This window comes from Miscanthus floridulus, chromosome 6 (genome assembly GCF_019320115.1).
Source record: "Miscanthus floridulus cultivar M001 chromosome 6, ASM1932011v1, whole genome shotgun sequence".
Taxonomy (NCBI): domain Eukaryota; kingdom Viridiplantae; phylum Streptophyta; class Magnoliopsida; order Poales; family Poaceae; genus Miscanthus; species Miscanthus floridulus.
In genome coordinates this window covers 6,136,133-6,155,699 of record NC_089585.1, presented here as the reverse complement: position 1 = coordinate 6,155,699, position 19,567 = coordinate 6,136,133, and the positions used below count along the sequence as shown (strand labels likewise).

The 19,567-nt window shown below is 45.2% G+C and overlaps 1 protein-coding gene across 1 annotated transcript; it reads right to left on the bottom strand.

Annotated features, from left to right (window-relative positions):
- Nucleotides 1–18,126: 18,126 nt before the first annotated feature.
- On the bottom strand, nt 18,127–19,300 carry LOC136460149 (jasmonoyl--L-amino acid synthetase GH3.3-like). The gene is made up of 3 exons (XM_066459967.1): nt 18,993–19,300; nt 18,779–18,880; nt 18,127–18,241 (listed from the first exon to the last, which is right to left on the bottom strand). The coding sequence occupies exons 1-3, from the start codon at nt 19,298–19,300 to the stop codon at nt 18,127–18,129; spliced, it is 525 nt and encodes a 174-aa protein (XP_066316064.1).
- Nucleotides 19,301–19,567: the final 267 nt, after the last annotated feature.

Sequence of the window (19,567 nt, the reverse complement as noted above, 5' to 3'; positions counted from 1 at the left end):
ACGAGGATACAACCTACCTTAAAATAGTAAGGTTACGGGAATACTTTTTTCTGCAAAAAATAGTAAAGAATATATTCTAGTAAATAGGAATGGGTTTCGAGAATACTCTACATGCTATGGGTAAATGAAGAGTAGTATACAAGTTGAACTAATGTAATTGTTCATGTGTTACGAGAATCTAAGTACAGTGACGAGGCTAATTAATTTTGTAACAAGTTGTCATGTATCGATATTAGGGATACTCAAAGCAAGGAAGTTAGCGCCCACGCTGACTTTCCCGAAAGGCTCGAGACGTATTAAAAGGTCTCGCCCGACCCCAAGGCCGTGGGCTCCGTCTCGCCTGACCTAGAGGCCGTAGGCTCCGTCTCGCCCGGCCTATTGGGTGTGGGCTCCGTCTCGCCCGACCCCAAGGACGCGGGTTCCGTTTCACCCAAAGCCATGAGCTCCGTTTCGCACGACCCCAAGGTCGCGGGCTCCGTCTCGCCCGACCTCGAGACCGCAGGCTCCGTCTCGCCCGACCCCTTGGGTGCGGGCTCCGTCTCGCTCAACCCAAAGGACGCGGGTTCCGTCTCGCCCAAGGTCGCAGGCTCCGTCTCGCCCGACCTTAAGACCACGGGCTCTGTCTCGCCCGACCCCAAGGACGCGGGCTCCGTCTCACCCATGGCCACAGGCTCTGTCTCGCCTAACCCCAAGGACGCGGGTTCTGTCTCGCCCAAGGTCGCAGGCTCCGTCTCACCCGACCTCGAGGACGCAAATTCCGTCTCGTCCGACGGGGACCCATACCGCCGCCAAGCACTCAACGTCCAAGCGTATGGGCTTAGGTCAAAACTCTGATGCCAAGAAAGAGGCTGGCACGCCTCGATGTAACCCGTGGCCATGACGGGCCATACCTGGGGCTTCACATCCAAAACAGTGTTGGGCGTGCCGGTGATATTCTGCCTAATCCTCGTATAAACGCTGATAGGCGTGTCAGTTCACCACGACGTCCACCGGGATAGAGTGGAACGCCATGACCGGCAGATGACGCTGGCGCATGGCGCCAGTGATGAACAGGGCCACGACATGGAGCTGTCCCTGTTGATATCTACAGGATCGGCGGGACCCGCATGAAGGAGAAGAGGGACCTGGCAACCCTGGAAGCCTTCTTCTCTCTCGTTCTTCTCCTTTTCCTCCTCTATAACCCGCGCTTTCCCTTTGCCTATAAAAGGGGAAGCAGGGCACCCCATGAAAGGAGGATTCGGACACGGAGGATCTCGACACAAGAGCACGACACGAGCACACGACTGACCGCCAAGTGAGCTCTCAGCACCCGTTCACTCCTTCCACTAGAGACTTGGGATCCTCTCCCTCTATCGCCTTTTTATAACCCCTACTACAAACCAAGTGTCGGTAACACAAGCAGCAGCGAACTAGATGTAGAGACGTTCCGTCCGATTCAGTATAAACCTTTGTGTCCTTCGAGCACACCATCCGAGCCAGACGCGTAAATACAAATTTACTCATCGGTGGTCCAAAAACACCGATAGTTGGCGCACCAGGTAGGAGCTTTTTGCGCGTCTCGATGTCCACATCAGGCCTCAGATGGCTAGTCATGGCGTCAGCTAGGTCCCGGGCACGCACGTGCACTTTGGGAACCTGGACTTCATCATTACGGCGGAGGGAGAGTTGGCGCAGGTTCCCGCCGCCATCCAACCTCTCCACTCCGCTGGCCTTCACTCGATCACCGAGACGCTTGAGGAGCTGTAGCTGCATGCACCGGAGGCCCGCGCCCTTGGGAGCGACCAACTCCTTGGCTTTGATTATGGGAGGCTAGAGCGCTAGCTTGGTGCCTTCCTAGGACCCCGACCACCCTAGGAGGACCTACGCCGCCTCACCTTCTCGTTCACCAACGTCATGACATAGCGTGTCGGAGGAGAGCCACTCTCCCCAAAATATCTCATCCGGAGCGCCCCGATAGCACTCCCATTTGGTCCATGCAACACCGTAGAGACCGTTGGCCACCTTGTGGCACAGTGCATGCCCCCATCCCCTACGAACGACGAGTTCATGGGGATGACCAAATACATCATGGAATCTTTCCATGGCCTTCTCGTGGGAGAACTAGAGTTGCCCTCTGACTTTGGCTCCAGCAGGAGGAGCCATCAACCATCATGAGATTGTTTCACGGCAAGAACCCCTGAGAGATACATCTAAACCACTAATGAGGGAGGGGCTACCCCAACAGACAACCTCGACGATGAGGTCGAGGGGGATGTAGGGGCCCCACCTCACCTGTGGGTAGGGCAGCTGAGAGCATGACACTAAGAGCTCAAAGAAGCATGACTCCAGCTCAAGCAGGAACACACGGAGCTCGAGCAAGAGATCGAGCACCATGGAAATAGTGGGCGTGCACACGCCGTGGCCCATGACATGAACTGGAGGATCATCAAGGATGACGAAGCCCTCCCACACTTCACCCGAGCAAGCCAAAATATCATTGCTGTGGTGGCCTTTCTCTGAGGGCTTTTGAAGCTCGCGACACCAGAGGATCATCAGGCCCATCGTGAGATTCGCACGATACTCAAGCGTGTGGCGGCATAGTAGGCCGAGAGCTCGCTGTCCTGATGACGTGAGCTTGACGCCAACCAGCGTGCGCCCTCAGAGCAACCCAACAGGGACGTGTTAGTCCACCAGGTGCAGCGAGGTGATAGGCCATACGTCGTGGCCCCGATACATGAGTGTCTCGGCCTTCATCGTGACGCGTGCAACACCCGGGATGCCCGCATGTGTGCCCATGGTGATGAGAGGGAGGAGGCTAGCCGCGGATACCACCCTCGTCATGGCAGACGCTACGACAGCGGCGATGACTGAAGCCTAAGCCCTGACTTGCTGAGACCTCAGGCTTTTGGCCGACACATCCTCAACGTCGTCTTCCAATCGTTGTACCGACCGCCGATCAACACCCGAAATACTCAGAGGAAACAAACCCAGACTATGGCTCAAGGATTATCGGCTTGCTTACCAAGCCGGTAGAGTGGATAGTGACAATTTCATTATTCACAACCTTCCATAGTTCCTAGCCGATTCGGCACGATCATGGTTGGAACACCTTCTGCCCGACCGAATCCAAAGTTGGATGGACCTAAAAGAGATCTTTGTGGGAAACTTCCAGGGCACATACGCGCGTCCTAGGAACCCATAGGGTCTAAAAACTACCAATAGAAATCCAGAGAAACTCTTCGTGGGTACATCCAACGCTTCTCTCGGTAGTGCAATGAGTTGCCCAACGTCACCAATGTTGACGTCATAGGAGCTTTCCTGCCCGGGACCACCTATAAGTCCCTAGTTTATAGGCTGGGCCATAAGGGCCCGCAAACCACCAAGGAGCTCCTCGACTTCACCACCAACCACGCCTCGGGTGAGGATGCGGTCAGGGCAATTTTTGACCGCCCCAAGGGTAAGGCAATCAGGACGAGGACGCTGGCAAGATGAAGCACACGGTGTTGCTCTCCTCTGCTCGGCCAAGTACCAGCAAGCATTGTACCAATACCATAGCCATTGAGTGAGGGGTTGGGCCTCACTCAGGGGCTGATAAGAGCATATCTATCCGGTAGAAATTCTCTATGCTCGACCCTTTCTCATGTTAAGATCTAAAAGTAAGGGTTGTGGAAACAAACGCTGAGTAAAACTAGTCGGTCCTGCAAAAAACCTACTCCCCACCAGCTATGGCATTTTTTGCTCACCAGCATGATCAGAGTTTTTTTGCCCGCACCCTAAGCTTTTTAGCCTTAACTATGGAAAGAGTCGGAATGCATTAAAGAGTATATCTATCCGATAGACATTCTCTATACACGACCCTTTCTCACTTTAAGATCTAGAAGCAAGGGTTGTGGAAATGAACGCTGAGTAAAACTGGTCGAACTGCAAGAAACCTATGCCTCAGCAGCTATGTCGTTTTTGCTCACCAGCGTGATCAGAGTTTTTTGCCCACACCCTGAGCTTTTTAGCTTTAACTACAAAAATAGTCGGAACACATTAAAGAGTATATCTATCCGGTAGACATTCTGTATGCCCAACCCTGAATGATGAGTTCGTGGGGATAACCGAATATGTCGTAGAATCTTTCCCTAACCTTCTCGCTGGAGAATCAGAGTCGCACTCCGACTCTAACTCTAGCAGGGGGAGCCATCACACCTCGTGAGAATGTTTCAAGGTAGGTACCCCGAGGGATACATCAAAAGCATCCATGAGGGAGGGGCTACCCCAATAGACGACCTCGATGATGAAGTCTTCATCAACACCTAGAACATCGAACAACTACATCGCTTTTAACCCTTAATCTATGCACGCTTTCTCTTATCGGTTTCGCTATTGACTCCTCAATCTTTAGTGACATCCGACCCCAGCAACGACAAGGGGTCAGACCCCACTTAGGGGCTAATAAGAGCATATCTATCAGGTAGACATTCTCTATGCCCGACCCTTTCTCACGTTAAGATCTAGAAGCAAGGGTTGCGGAAACAAACGCTGAGTAAAACTGGTCGGACCGTAAGAAACCTACGTCCCAGTGGCTACAGTGTTTTTGCTCCCCAGCATGATCAGAGTTTTTGCCCGCTCCCTGAGCTTTTAGCCTTAACTATGGAAAGAGTCAGAACGCATTAAAGTGTATATCTACCTGGCAAACATTCTCTATGCCTGGCCCTTTCTCATGTTAAGATCTAGAAGCAAGGGTTGTAGAAACGAACGCTGAGTAAAACTGGTCACACTACAAGAAACCTACGCCCCAGCAGCTACGGCGATTTTGCTCACCAGCGTGATCAGAGCTTTTTCACCCGCACCCCGAGCTTTACAACCTTAACGACGGAAAGGGTCGAAACGCATTAACCTTTTTATACAAAAAGGGGAGAAGAGCTAAAAATCTATTTGGTCATAATGAAATTTAAGAGCTTGTCCACTTATTACAAGGTTAGTAATGCACCAATTAGGTTTTCACTTGACTTCTAATCACTTAATATAGTATATAAAAGCAAAAGCAATAAAATTTGTAAAACACAAGGTAGGGTTGTATGCATCTAGGGCTTGCCTTCGTTGACGGAAAAGTCCGATTCTTGCGACGTTCCACAAGTATTCGATCCGACCTCAACAGATGGATTAACCTCCTCCACAACTTGATTAACTACCACGTGTTCATCTTCGTTCACTACATGTAGTAACAATGCCATGTTTAACATGATGCGGAATACGAAACATGATGCTCGATGATGGATGCAAAAATTAACAATTCGAATACAACTTTCCTTCGTGGTACAGTTGCAAGTCAAACTAACTAAACCTTTTCACGACACCTAAATCAATTGCCAAGGATCATTACCAACTAATGACCCAAGGACATCACTCAATAAAAATTTCAAACAAAACCTAAATCACTAAAGGTTACTATTTGCTTTTATGAATTAATTAATTAATTAAGAATTATGAAATAAATCAACTTATTCTAATTGAGCTCAAAATTTTAGTAAAGGTTCATCACATGATAAGTAAGTGGCAAAACAAATTTCATAATTTTTGGACAATTAAATAAGCCTAGAAAAATCATGAAAATTCATTTATTAATTAATTGAGCAATTTTTATCACATTCAAAAAGTACTAAAAACAACATTTCATATTTTTCTTAAATAATATACATCACAGAGAGGTCACACAAAAATTTCATAATTTTTGGAGCTCTAAATAATTCTACACAAAAATAACAAAAGCATACACTATTCATTCATTTCAGAAAATAGAAAAAAATTCCATTTGAACGCTGAGTCACTGACATCGGGTCCCGCCTATTATCTTCAACCTCCGACTTTGACTCCAGCGACGCGCGCGCTGATCGGCGATTCCTCGTCGCCGGTGAGACCAACGGCGAAGGCAAAGGCACCACGGTGATCACCACAACAAGGCGCAACGATTGGTGGCACAACCGAGACCAAACGCGGCCAGAACCGAGCAATACACCGGCCATGGCGGCTCAGCCGAGCAGGACACGGCGGCACAGCGGTGTTCAAGCAACTAGAGCTTGCTAGAGCTCTCTAAAACTACTCGAGAAGCAACAGAAGCTCACCACAAACATGTTAGAACGTGCGGTAGACGATGAGCAGCAAAGGTGGCGTCAGACAACGGTGACAGCAACGGCGGCAATGGCAAGCTCGACTCTCGGTGACTGGAGTGGAGGAATGGTTCAATCAAAAGGTCATAGAGGACCACAGTAACATGGTGAAGCAGAAGGGCTACAAGTCAAGGACAGATACGCACCGTGGAGCACTGGCCACGATGAGGCGAACGCGACGGCGACGCTGCCGGCCGTGAAGAAGAACAGCGATGAACGGTGACTCCGAGCGAAATCAAGCTGCAATGGCAGGTCGGCTGAGTGCGCAAGGAGTAGGTGGAGTTGTGGAAAGCTTTGCTGAGGCTAGAGAGGCACTACGACGATGACACGTACTCGCTAGAAATGAGCAAGGGCGATGAGAAAAACAGAGAAGAAGAAAGAACGCCGGCGACGGCGTCTCGGTATTTATAACACGGCTCAGAAGCTCAAGGAAGCCATGACGGAGCCTTTCCCCACGCCAGCGCGACGCCACAGACGGCCATGACGCGCCTGGAAGCAAGCTAAAGGTCGCCGGCGATGTAGCTTAGGCGGTGAACACTATTCACAGAATTTACAGAATTACCATTCATTTTCAAATTCAAATTACTCCCAAATTTGTATAATAACTCAAAAATCTCCAAAAATAAAAGTTGTTGAAAATTCAAAGTTCTACAACTTTGCTTTTATAACCAACCCCTAATTTGGTCTACATTTTGAAATGAACTTTTGAATTCAAATAGGGAATATTTAACGAATTACGCCTTTTTGAATTACTTCAAATTTTTCATAACAACTTTGAAAACACCAAAAACTAACTTTGTATAACTTGATAATCTCTACACTTTTGCTTTTGTGCTCAACCCCAAAATATGCCTAGATTTTGAAATGAGTTTTCAGGGTAAGATTTAAATGGTGAAAATCAGGGTTTTCTCGAAAATTCAAATCCAAACCAAATTTTGAACTTGATTCAAACAATTCAATTCAACACTCATAACATAAATGTAAACTTGTTTTAGTGAATGCATATCAAAGTTTACAATATGACCAAATGCCTTGCAATGCATATGATGACATGTCATGTTTTTAATATTTAAACACCCGGGGTGTTACAATCCTTCCCCCTAAAAGAAATCTAACCCCAAGATTCAAAGCCATAGGGTGAGTAATGGAAAAGGAAATGTGTCGCAAGAACACATACAAAATCTATCCATAAAACAGCTGAGATCTCTTCACAAAACACAATTTGTAACAACCGAGCTCAACTAATATTACTCTATTCTATATTAACGCAAGAAACACTGGAAATTTTTCTAATAAGTAATCTTCTGATTCCCAAGTAGCTTCTTCTTAATGTTGATTCCATTATATCTTGTAGAACTTGATTGTCCTTCTTTGAGTAACATGATCTTTTTGATCCAAAACTCATATAGGATATTCGGAATAAGTCAAATCTGGTTCAAGTTCCACTCCTTCAACCTCAACATTCTGCTCAGGCACTCGGAGACACTTCTTCAATTGAGAAACATGGAACACATCATGTACATCTGCGAGATGTTCTGGTAATTTCAAGCGATAAGCCACTTTTCCATCCTCTCCAGAATTTGGAATGGTCCAATATATCGAGGTGCCAACTTGCCTTTAACACCAAAACGGGTAACTCCCTTCATTGGTGATACCTTCATATATACAAAATCTCCCTTATTAAACACCAATGGTCTACATCGTTTATCCGCATAACTCTTTTGTCGGAATTGAGCTATCTTCAAATTACTTTGTATTTGCTTAACCTTGTCTTCTGTTTCTTTCACAAGGTCAACCCCAAAGAACCTTCTTTCTCTAGGCTCAGACCAACTCAATGATGTTCTGCATCTCCGACCATAGAGTGCTTCAAATGGAGCCATTCTAATGCTTTCCTGATAACTATTGTTGTATGAGAACTCGGCCAAAGGTAAGCATTCATCCCACTTATTGGAATAGTTAAGGACACAACACCTTAACATATCTTCAAGTACTTGATTGACTCTTTCAGTCTGTCCATCAGTCCACGGATGATAAGCTATACTGTACAGTAGTTTGGTACCCAATGAAGAATGCAACCATTTCCAAAAACTAGGAGACAAACTGTGTACCCCTATCGGACACAATAGTCTTGGGTACTCCATGGAGACTCACAATTCACTCTAAATACATCTTGGCATACCGTATAGTGGGATATGTATTCTGAACTAGAAGAAAATGTGCTGATTTGGTTAGTCGATCTACAATAACCCATATTGAGTCAAATCCCTTTGACGTCTTGGGTAAACCAACAATAAAATCCATACTTATGTCCTCCCACTTCTAAGATAGAATAGGTAATGGTTGTAATTCACCAGCAGACCTCATATGTATAGCTTTCACCTTTTGACAAGTATCACACTTTGTTATGTATCTAGCAATCTCTATTTTCATTTTAGTCCACCAATATCTTTGTTTCAAGTCATGGTACATCTTGTTACTTTCCGGATGGATAGATAACCTAGTAGCATGTGCCTCTTCTAGAATTAACTGCCGCAACTTAGGAACCTTTGGTACCACCAGGCGATCCTTGAACCATAACACACCTTCATCATCTATGATGAAGCATTCTGCTTTTCCATTCCTGACCCTATCTTTGATATGGGCTATGCCCTTGTTTTCTTTCTGAGCAACAATAACTTGATCTCGAATAGTGGCTTCAACAATTATGTTGGTCAAACTACCTTGTTGAATTACTTCATTCAAATTTTCCATTTCTTGACATAAAGTCAAACCCATTGTTCTCACTGCCAGACAATTGCAATAACTTTTGCGACTGAGGGCATCTGCAACCACATTTGCTTTACCAGGGTGATAATGTACTGCCAAGTCATAATCTTTAATCAGTTCTAACCATCTTCTTTGTCGCATGTTCAACTCTGACTGAGTAAAGATATACTTTAAACTCTTGTGGTCTGTATAAATATGGCATGTATTACCAAGTAGGTAATGCCGCCAAATCTTCAGAGCATGGACCACAGCTGCTAACTCCAGATCATGAGTCGGATAGTGTTCTTCATGTTGCTTAAGTTACCTGGATGCATAGGCAATGACTCGGCCTTCTTGCATCAACACACATCCAATACCAATACCTAAAGTATCACAATAAACATCAAACGGCTTCTCGATATTAGGTTGGGCTAATACTGGTGCAGTAGTCAACAGTCTCTTCAAAGTCTGGAAAGCCTCTCTATAATCAGATGACCAGACAAACTTAACTTGGTTCTTCAACAATTTAGTTATGGACTTTGATACTTTAGAGAAATCTAGAATAAACTGACAGTAATACCCCGCCAATCCAAGAAAACTCTGAACTTAATGAACTGTGGTTGGCGGTATCCAATCAAACACATCCTTCACTTTGCTTGGATCAACTGCAACACCTTCAGTTGACAAGACATGTCCAAGAAATTGTACTTCCTTAAGCCAAAAATCACACTTGCTAAACTTAGTATATAGTTGATATTCTCTCAAGCGGGTCAGAACAATTCTGAGATGTTCCGCATGTTCTTTCTTATTCTTGGAATATACTAGGATGTCATCAATAAACACCACTATAAACTTGTCTAGCTCAGGCATGAATATTGAATTCATCAGATACATGAAATGAGCTAGAGCATTTGTCAAACCAAAAGACATTACCAAGTATTCATATAATTCATATCTTGTGGTAAATGCCGTTTTGGGAATATCTTTAGGCTTTATCTTGATTTGGTGATATCCTGACCTCAAATCTATCTTGGAGAAAACTTTGGCTCTGGCCAATTGATCAAAAAGCAAATCTATCCGAGGTAAGGGATACTTATTCTTGATGGTCACTTCATTCAACAGGATGATAGTCGACACATAACCTCAGGGTCTCATCTTTCTTTTTCACAAAAATTGCCAGACATCCCCAAGGTGATGAACTAGGTTGGATAAACCCCTTTTCAATCAATTCTTGTAACTGAGTCTTCAACTCGACCAATTCCTTAGGTGGCATCCTATAAGCTCTCCGAGAAATCGAAGCTATTCTAGGTTGTAACTCTATGTTAAACTAGACATCCCTATGAAGTGGTAGACCGGGTAAATCTTCAGGAAACACATCCAAAAATTCACACACTACTGGGATATCTCTAATCTCTTTAATAGCAGTTGCACAAACCTTGCCCACTGATCTTCTTAAGGTTGGAAGTTGGATGAGAAGTTGAGAATTACTATCTGACAAACTCACCCTTATAGTTCTATTCAAAGCATCAATAACAGCCTTATGCTGATACATCTAATTCATTCCCAAGATTACATCTATATCCTGATCCTTAAGGATAATCATGGTAGTGGGAAAATATGCCCACCTAGGTTTAAGGGTACCTGGTATACCATTTCCTTAGTACACAGACGTCCCCCGGGCGACTATATAAAGAAATTTTCCTTTGTTGCCCCAATTGAAATTTCATGCTTTACCACAAATGTTCTATTGATGAATGAATGAGATACACCTGAATCAAAAAGTATAACTACAGGGTGATTGGCAACAGGAAACATACCCATCATCACTAGCTCCCCTTCTGGAATTTCTCCAGCTTGAATATAGAACACATGTCCTGTCTTCCTCTCATCTTTGCCCTTCTGAGCATTCTGATTGGGGTTCTTGTTTGGTGCCTAACCCTGTTGTTGATTGGCAGGGGCCTTCTGATAATTTTGATTAGCCTGCCTGCGATACGGATATTCCCTGGAGAAATGACTGGTCCTTCCACAATTATAACATGGATAATTGTGACCCTAGGATGTTGGAGCATTGCTACTAGAAGCATTGGTCTGTTGAGAATTCGGGTAGGTTATAGCAGGACAGACATTTGACTGTTGCCCAGCTTGGAATTGCGGCGGGCGATAAGGAGGACGATTATGATTTACTAGATAATAAATCACCCTCTGCCTCTTTTGATTTCTCCCAAAAGATCCAGACGGCATACTCTTTTTCTTTTTGAGCTCCTTATGCTGTCGATACTTTGCCTCTGAAGCAATTGTAATATTTATAGCCTCATGATAAGTAACATTAGTACAAGTTGTCATCATTGTCTGCAGCTTGGTATTCAAGCCTCTCATAAACCACCTCTTCTTCTTGGCATCAGTATTGACATTGTTCAGATGCATATTGTGATAGGTGATTGAATCTTCCCACATACTGCATCACTGTTTGATCTCCTTGCTTCAAAGCAAGGAATTCATCCAGCTTCATAGCCATAACTCCTTCAGGGATATAATGGGCTCTGAAGGCAGTATGGAACTTAGCCCAAGTTATTGGAATACCAGCTAGATGCATAGCCACTAAGTTTGCCCACCAAGCACTTGCTGCTCCTCGAAGTTGCTAGGCGACAAACGTAGGTTTCTGATACTCTGTGCATGGAATAAGATCAAATTTCTGCTCCATAGGTTCAAAGCCAATCATCAGCCTCCTAATGGTTCATCTGCCTTGGTGAACACTGGTGGTCTTGTGTCTATAAAATCAACATATGTAGCCTCCTGTCTGTTATGGTGGTGACCATAGTTTCCTTACATCTGATTCTGATTACTCTGAGCTATCTTATGAAGCAAACGAGAATTTTCAACCGTCACATTGACAAGTGCGACTATAGCATCAGCCAGATTTGTTGGAACTGGTGGTGGATCTGGAATACCATTCTCATCTCGTGAGGTACCCGAAATATACGAACCCTCATACGACGCATCTGCTCATAACAAACCAAACTTTATTCACTAAGTCTTTATTGAATTGCACAAAAGCTTACTCCAGACACATTACATAGAGTTTACTAATATAAACACAAACCCGCATGAACCTAAACAAAACTACTTAACTTTACTAGAACTAACTATTATACAACTCTACTCCTTTCCTCAAATACTTCAAACTTCAGGCTCGGTATCCATTCCGGAAATATTACCGCCTTCATTATCACTTTCATCGATCATTACTAATTCTTTAGGATCTTCTTCTTCTTCCTCTTCTGATTCGACATCATTCACAAGGATGACACCTGGGGTCCATAGCATTAGCTTGGGGTTCATGATTTGGATCTCAGTAGATTGCTTAGCCTATAAACTTCCTCATGCAGATAAGTATTATGTTCTTCTAAATCTTCTACATAGAATTCTAGCTCATGAGTTCTAGCTCTAGCTATATTTTCCCTATGCCAAGCTTCATTCCTTCCTTCCATCGTATGAACTAACATACGTTCGCAGTTCCTATGCGTGGTGGTGAGATGCCTCAATTGATTCTATAATTCTCCTACCTGTATGGCATCCAAAGCCCTATCTCTAGTAGCTTGTGCTAACTTTGTAGAAATCCTCTGTATCTAGTGCCTGGGGATTAGGCTTAGAGCTGCTACTGCTAGCACCGTCATTCCTAGGGGCAAGTTGGTGACGAGGAACTCCTTTGGGTCTAGTGGACTTACGGGGCGTCATCTTGGTACGAGCCATACTGTAGGAAGTCAATTTAATCTAAGTAAGACCACTTGATCAAAGTCTAAAGAGCAGCTAGGATGGATTACATTACTCAAACCAGACTCACTACTCAACTCCAGACTCAGAGGCGAAGGAAGTAACAAGTGAATTAATCATGATGCATGAATCATTCTTACGAACAAAAACATCAAAGCTTATAATGCACATAAACAACATTTGTTTTTATATAGGGCACTAGTAAGATTACTACTCCACCACACAAAACCTTTTTAATCAAATAAGGAATGGTGAGAAAGAAATAAGATAAGTTACAAGCAATTTGGACCAAATTAACAAGTTAAATTTAGTCATCCCAAATCATTTTGAAGTTTTTGTAAACCAATACGACAAAGACTTTATAACGATCGTGCTCTGATACTATTCTGTGGCAGAACCTCCTAAATTATAGGGTCCACATGCACTTGTCACTGTCCGACTGACCTTTGACAACTATGCATATGTTCCTGGTAACTTAAGAAGTATGTCGGGTGTCCTCGGGGAACCCCGAATCATCCACGATTTCCGAGCAGGATCACATTACATAGTCATTGCAGTATTACAACATTTATTCAAATATATACATCAGAGTAAAAACAGCGAAAGTCTTACAATAACTTAGTTTATAAAATAGTAGTTTCAAACCTCACAACTAAGTTCGATACTTATTACAAACCATAGTAGTAGAGTGGCAATATAACATAATACAAAACACACAATTAGATTGCCCTGCCCAAGGGCCACACATTTACTTCTCATCGTCAGATCGAACTAATAGTCATGCAGCACTGATCCAAAACAGATCTGCTCATGAGACTCACCTGCAATAAGGGTCAATGAACCCTGAGTACAAAAGTACTCAACAAGACTTAACCAAAATAAAAACTGATAAGACGCAGGAATGCAGGCTTAGGGATTCAAGGTATGGCTTTAGCAATAATCAAAGTTCTTTTACGTAAAAGCTCTTTAACAAAATTCAGTTATTTCGACATTTAAAACATCATAAAATCATATACAAAGATGACACGATTCGTATTGAGATCATGAAACTTCATACACAACACTTTCTCAAACCACCTCAAGTTTTAGTTATTATCTACGATGATGAATAGAGAAGTGAGTCTCCATAACCGAGGAGCAACGACGAATTCGAAACCGATTATAAACCCAGCTGGGAATTCCAGACCATACGACATATGCAGGTCCCTAACCTACATATACCAACCTACTCTCAGATCCTCTAAAATAAGAATGGGTCTACGCCACCTGAGAATACAGTACTCCACCAATCCAGCCCATTGCCACGTGGGTACACGCTAGTCCCGCCATCTCTCCACTCCCAGTACGCGAGTAGCCATTATCGTAATAGAATCGCCAAGTTAAGGCTTACCAGAGTATGTGGTTAGTACTACAAAGTCTCACCGCACACAGTTCAACAACGGACGGACCTTAACCGACATAGGCGGAAAGAACCCACTCACCAGACCTCCATGTCTTGTGGCTCACACACACCGAGTCCGCCCGATCTAGATTTATTACTCCACATGATCATATTTCATGATCACATAAATAACCAAAGATCCATTTGAAACTCGCAGGTGACAGGTAATCACCCTGGCTAATCAGGACTAAGCATAACTAGTCATTTACGAATTAAAACTGGTAACAAGGTAGATATGGAAAAACAAGGTTGGTAATGCACCAATTAGGTTTCCACTTCACTTCTAATCACTTAATGCAGTATATAAAAGCAAAAGCGATAAAATTTGTAAAACACAAGGTAGGGTTGTATGCATCCGGGGCTTGCCTTCGTTGATGAAAAAGTCCGGTTCTTGCGACGTTCCACGAGTATTCAATCCGACCTCAATAGACGGATTAACCTCCTCCGCAACTTGATTAACTACCACGTGTTCACCTTCGTTCACTACACGTAGTAACAATGCTATGTTTAACATGATGCGGAATACGAAACATGATGCTCGATGATGGATGCAAAAATTAACAATTCGAATACAACTTTCCTTCGCGGTACAGTTGCAAGTCAAACTAACAAAACCTTTTCGAACCACCTAAATCAATTGCCAAGGATCATTACCAACTAATGACCCAAGGACATCACTCAATAAAAATTTCAAACAAAAACCTAAATCATTAAAGGTTACTATTTGCTTTTATGAATTAATTAATTAATTAAGAATTATGAAATAAATCAACTTATTCTAATTGAGCTCAAAATTTTAGTAAAGGTTCATCACATGATAAGTAAGTGGCAAAACAAATTTCATAATTTTTGGACAATTAAATAAGCCTAGAAAAATCATGAAATTTCATTTATTAATTAATTGAGCAATTTTTATCACATTCATAAAGTACTAAAAATAACATTTCATATTTTTCTTAAATAATATACATCACAGAGAGGTCACACAAAAATTTTCATAATTTTTAGAGCTCTAAATAATTCTACACAAAAATAACAAAAGCATACACTATTCATTCATTTCAGAAAATAGAAAAAAATTCCATTTGAATGCTGAGTCACTAACATCGGGTCCCGCCTGTCGTCTTCAACCACCGACTTTGACTCCGGTGACACGCGCGCTGACCGGCGATTCCTCGCCGCCGGTGAGACCAACGGCGAAGGCAAAGGCACCACGGTGATCACCACAACAAGGCGCAACGATTGGTGGCACAACCGAGACCAAACGCTGGCCAGAACCGAGCACTACACCGGCCATGGTGGCTCGGCCGAGCAGGACACGGCAGGCACTACGGCGTTAAAGCAACTAGTGCTTGCTAGAGCTCTCTAAAACTACTCAAGAAGCAACAGAAGCTCACCACAAACGTGTTAGAACGTGCGGTAGACGATGAGTAGCAAAGGTGGCGTCAGACGACGGTGACAACAACGGCGGCGATGGCAAGCTCGACTCTCGGTGACTGCAGTGGAGGAATGGTTCAATAAAAAAGGTCATAGAGGACCACGGTAACACGGTGAAGTAGAAGGGCTACAAATCAAGGACGGATACGCACCGTGGAGCACTAGGCCACGGTGAGGCAAACGTGACGGCGACGCTGCCAGCCACGAAGATGAACTGCGATGAACGGTGACTCCCGGCGAAATCAAGCTGCAATGGCAGGTCGGCTGAGTGTGCAAGGAGCAGGTGGAGTTGTGGAAAGCTTTACTGAGGCTGGAGAGGCACTACGGTGACGACACCGACTCGCCGGAGATGAGCAAGGGCGACGGGAAAAACAGAGAAGAAGAAAGAACGACGGCGACGGCGTCTCGGTATTTATAATGTGGCTCAGAAGCTCAAGGAAGCCATGATGGAGCCTTTCCCCGTGCCAGCGCGATGCCACAAACGGCCACGATGCGCCTGGAAGCAAGTCGAAGGTCGCCGGCGATGTAGCTTAGGCGGTGAACACTGTTCATACAATTTACAAAATTGCCATTCGTTTTCAAATTCAAATTACTCCCAAATTTGTATAACAACTCAAAAATCTCCAAAAATAAAAGTCATCGTGGAGCACTAGCCACGGTGAGGTGAACGTGACGGCGACGCTGCCAGCCACGAAGATGAACTACGATGAACGGTGACTCCCGGCGAAATCAAGCTGCAATGGCAGGTCGGCTGAGTGTGCAAGGAGCAGGTGGAGTTGTGGAAAGCTTTACTGAGGCTGGAGAGGCACTATGGCGACGACACCGACTCGCCGGAGATGAGCAAGGGCGACGGGAAAAACAGAGAAGAAGAAAGAACGACGGCGACGGCGTCTCGGTATTTATAATGTGGCTCAGAAGCTCAAGGAAGCCATGATGGAGCCTTTCCCCGTGCCAGCGCGATGCCACAGACGGCCACGATGCGCCTGGAAGCAAGTCGAAGGTCGCCGGCGATGTAGCTTAGGCGGTGAACACTGTTCATAGAATTTACAAAATTGCCATTCGTTTTCAAATTCAAATTACTCCCAAATTTGTATAACAACTCAAAAATCTCCAAAAATAAAAGTTGTTCAAAATTCAAAGTTCTACAACTTTGCTTTTATAACCAACCCCTAATTCGATCTACATTTTGAAATGAACTTTTGAATTCAAATAGGGAACATTTAACGAATTACGCCTTTTTGAATTACTTCAAATTTTTCATAACAACTTTGAAAACTCCAAAAACAAACTTTGTTTAACTTGACAAGCTCTACACTTTTGCTTTTGGGCTCAACCCCAAAATATGCCTAGATTTTGAAATGAGTTTTTAGGGTAAGATTTAAATGCTGAAAATGAGGGTTTTCTCGAAAATTCAAATCCAAACCAAATTTTGAACTTGATTCAAACAATTCAATTCAACACTCATAACATAAATGTAAACTTGTTTTAGTGAATGCATATCAATGTTTGCAATATGACCAAATGCCTTGCAATGCATATGATGACATGTCCTGTTTTTAATATTTAAACACCCGGGGTGTTACACCCTTAGAGTGAGGGATGGAAAGAGATGGACCCACTAGCGGCTAGTACCTAGGTGCACGAGTGCCGTGGGCATCCTGGTCCAAGTTCGAGTCTTGGTCGGTTCCCAGTCCATGGTTTTTCCTCAAAGAAAGGCAACGAGCCCTCGGGACCAGTCGAACGGACCAGAGAACTACATAGATTGGCCACTGAGAATCTAGAGTCGGTCACCAGCTGACCCATGCTGGACCCCCACGAACGGGAAACCAGGGCCCCACTCGGACTAGCCCGTTAACAGCTCATCGAGCACCATGTTTCGTCCATTGAGAAAAAACGTGTCACGGCTCAGCCTCTCTGTTTTATCAAAAAACGCTTGAGGGATGACGATCACAAAGACGAGCCAGGCCCTGGACCCGACCCTTGCAACGCGCAGGGGGCTCGAGGGAAGTTGAACTCGCAAGGAGACCGAATGCGCAGGTCGTAGAACGATGGAACAAGAACCGTCGCAGATAAGGAGGGATACGGAGCTAAAAACGCTCCTACGGCCTATTCAGGCCTAGCAGTTCGAAGGCTGGCCCTCCGATGGGTTCACAGCCGCTCCGGAGCGCCCTTAGAGTGAGGGGTGGAAAGGGATGGGTCCACTAGCAGCCAGTACCCGGGCGCACGAGCGCCGCGGGCATCTCGACCCACGTTCGAGTCTTGGTCGGTTCCTAGTCCATGGTTTTTCCTTGAAGAAAGGCAACGAGCCCTTGGGACCGGTCGAACGGACCCGAGATCTATATGGAATTGGCCACTGAGAATCTGGAGTCAGTCACCAGCTGACCCATGCCGGACCCCGCGAATAGAAAGCCGGGGCCCCACTTGGACTAGCCCGTTAACAGCACACCGAGCACCATGTTTCGTCGATCAAAAAAAATGTGGCATGCCTCGATGTAACTCGTGGCCATGGCGGGCCATACCTAGGGATTAACATCAAGAACAGTGTCGGGCGTGCCGGTGCGGTTCTGCCTAATCCTCGTATGGACGCTGACAGGCACGTTAGTTCACCACGACGTCCGCCAGGACGGAGTGGAACGCCATGACCGGCAGATGACGCCTGCACATGGTGCCAGTGACGAACAGGGCCGCGATATGGAGCCGTTCCTGTTGATATCTATAGGATCGTTGGGACCCGCATGAAGGAGAAGAAGGACCCTAGTAACCCTGGAAGTCTTCTTCTCTCTCATTCTTCTTTTTTTCCTCCTCTGTAACCCGCGCTTTCCCTTCGCCTATAAAAGAGAAAATAGGGCACCCCATGAAACGGGGATCTGGACACGGGGGATCTCGACATAAGAGCACGACACGAGCACACGGCTGAGCGACAAGAGAGCTCTCAACACCTGTTTACTCCTTTCACCAGAGACTTGTGATCATCTCCCTCTCTCGCCTGTTTATAACCCCTACTGCAAACTAAGTGCCGGTAACACGAGCAGTAGCGAACTGGACATAAGAACGTTCCGCCCGAACAGTATAAATCCCCTGTGTCCTCCGAGCACACCATCCGAGCCAGACACGCAAATATAAATTTACTCGTCGATGGCCGAAAACACCGACAACTTGTGTATTTGTTCAAACTTGAGACACGTATAAACCAAAAAAGTAGTAGATTTAAATAGTTACGGGTCGTTCTAGCATCAATCTGGTACCCTACCTGTTCCTGAAAGCGAAGGAAGTCCGGTACGCATGCATGGTCAGCTTGAATATGTTGTCGTTGAAGGGCAGGTACTTGCGCTTCCCCTGCGTCGTGCCGGAGCTGCATGACATGGACACAGGGCATCATCGTCATGGCGAAATGTGTCGATCGAGGGGTTGAGCTCGTCCTCAGCAGCGTATTGACATTGGTAATGACTAATGACGAGACTAACCTGAGGGAGATCGAGGTGACGGGCGTGTCGGTGAGGACGTGGGAGGCGGTGTCGCCCTCGCCGGCGATGCGCACAATGTAGGGCTCCAGGTCCGCGTGCGTGGCGAGCGGCACGCAGGCCCGGAAGCTGTCCGGGCCGGTCCGGCCGGCGAGGCCCAACCGTCGGAGGTACTCGGCAGCGGCCTTGCCGGCGAGGATCCTCTGCAACGTCTCCCGCTGGACGGCGGCGGCGTCCCGCGTCAGCCGCTCGAACTCGGCGATCACCTTCTCCACGCTGAAGCTGAACTCGTCGCCCTTCTTCTCCGCCATCTTGCTAAACGCTAATCATCTTTTGGTTTGATGATGGAAGTAGAGACTGGAGTCTTGGTCTCTTGGAAAGCTGTGTGCCCTGCTAGCTTTATTTATACAAGGCTGGCCGGAGAGAGAATAGACGACGGTGTGCCCTGCTAGCTTTATTTATTTATACATGTTCGCATGCTGCATATGGTCATATGGATGTCAAGAAATGACTAACTCGCGATCTCGGTATCCAAAACGAAAAAATTATAAAAATGACACTCGAAGGATTGACTCCTT

Excerpts from the sequence above, each read along its gene's own strand:
- LOC136460149 (XM_066459967.1), bottom strand. The coding sequence starts at position 19,300 with ATGGCGGAGAAGAAGGGCGACGAGTTCAGCTTCAGCGTGGAGAAGGTG. Across the intron at positions 18,881-18,992 it reads GTCACCTCGATCTCCCTCAG|CTCCGGCACGACGCAGGGGA; the intron begins GTTAGTCTCGTC and ends CATGTCATGCAG. Across the intron at positions 18,242-18,778 it reads TCCTTCGCTTTCAGGAACAG|ATATCAACAGGAACGGCTCC; the intron begins GTAGGGTACCAG and ends ACGATCCTATAG.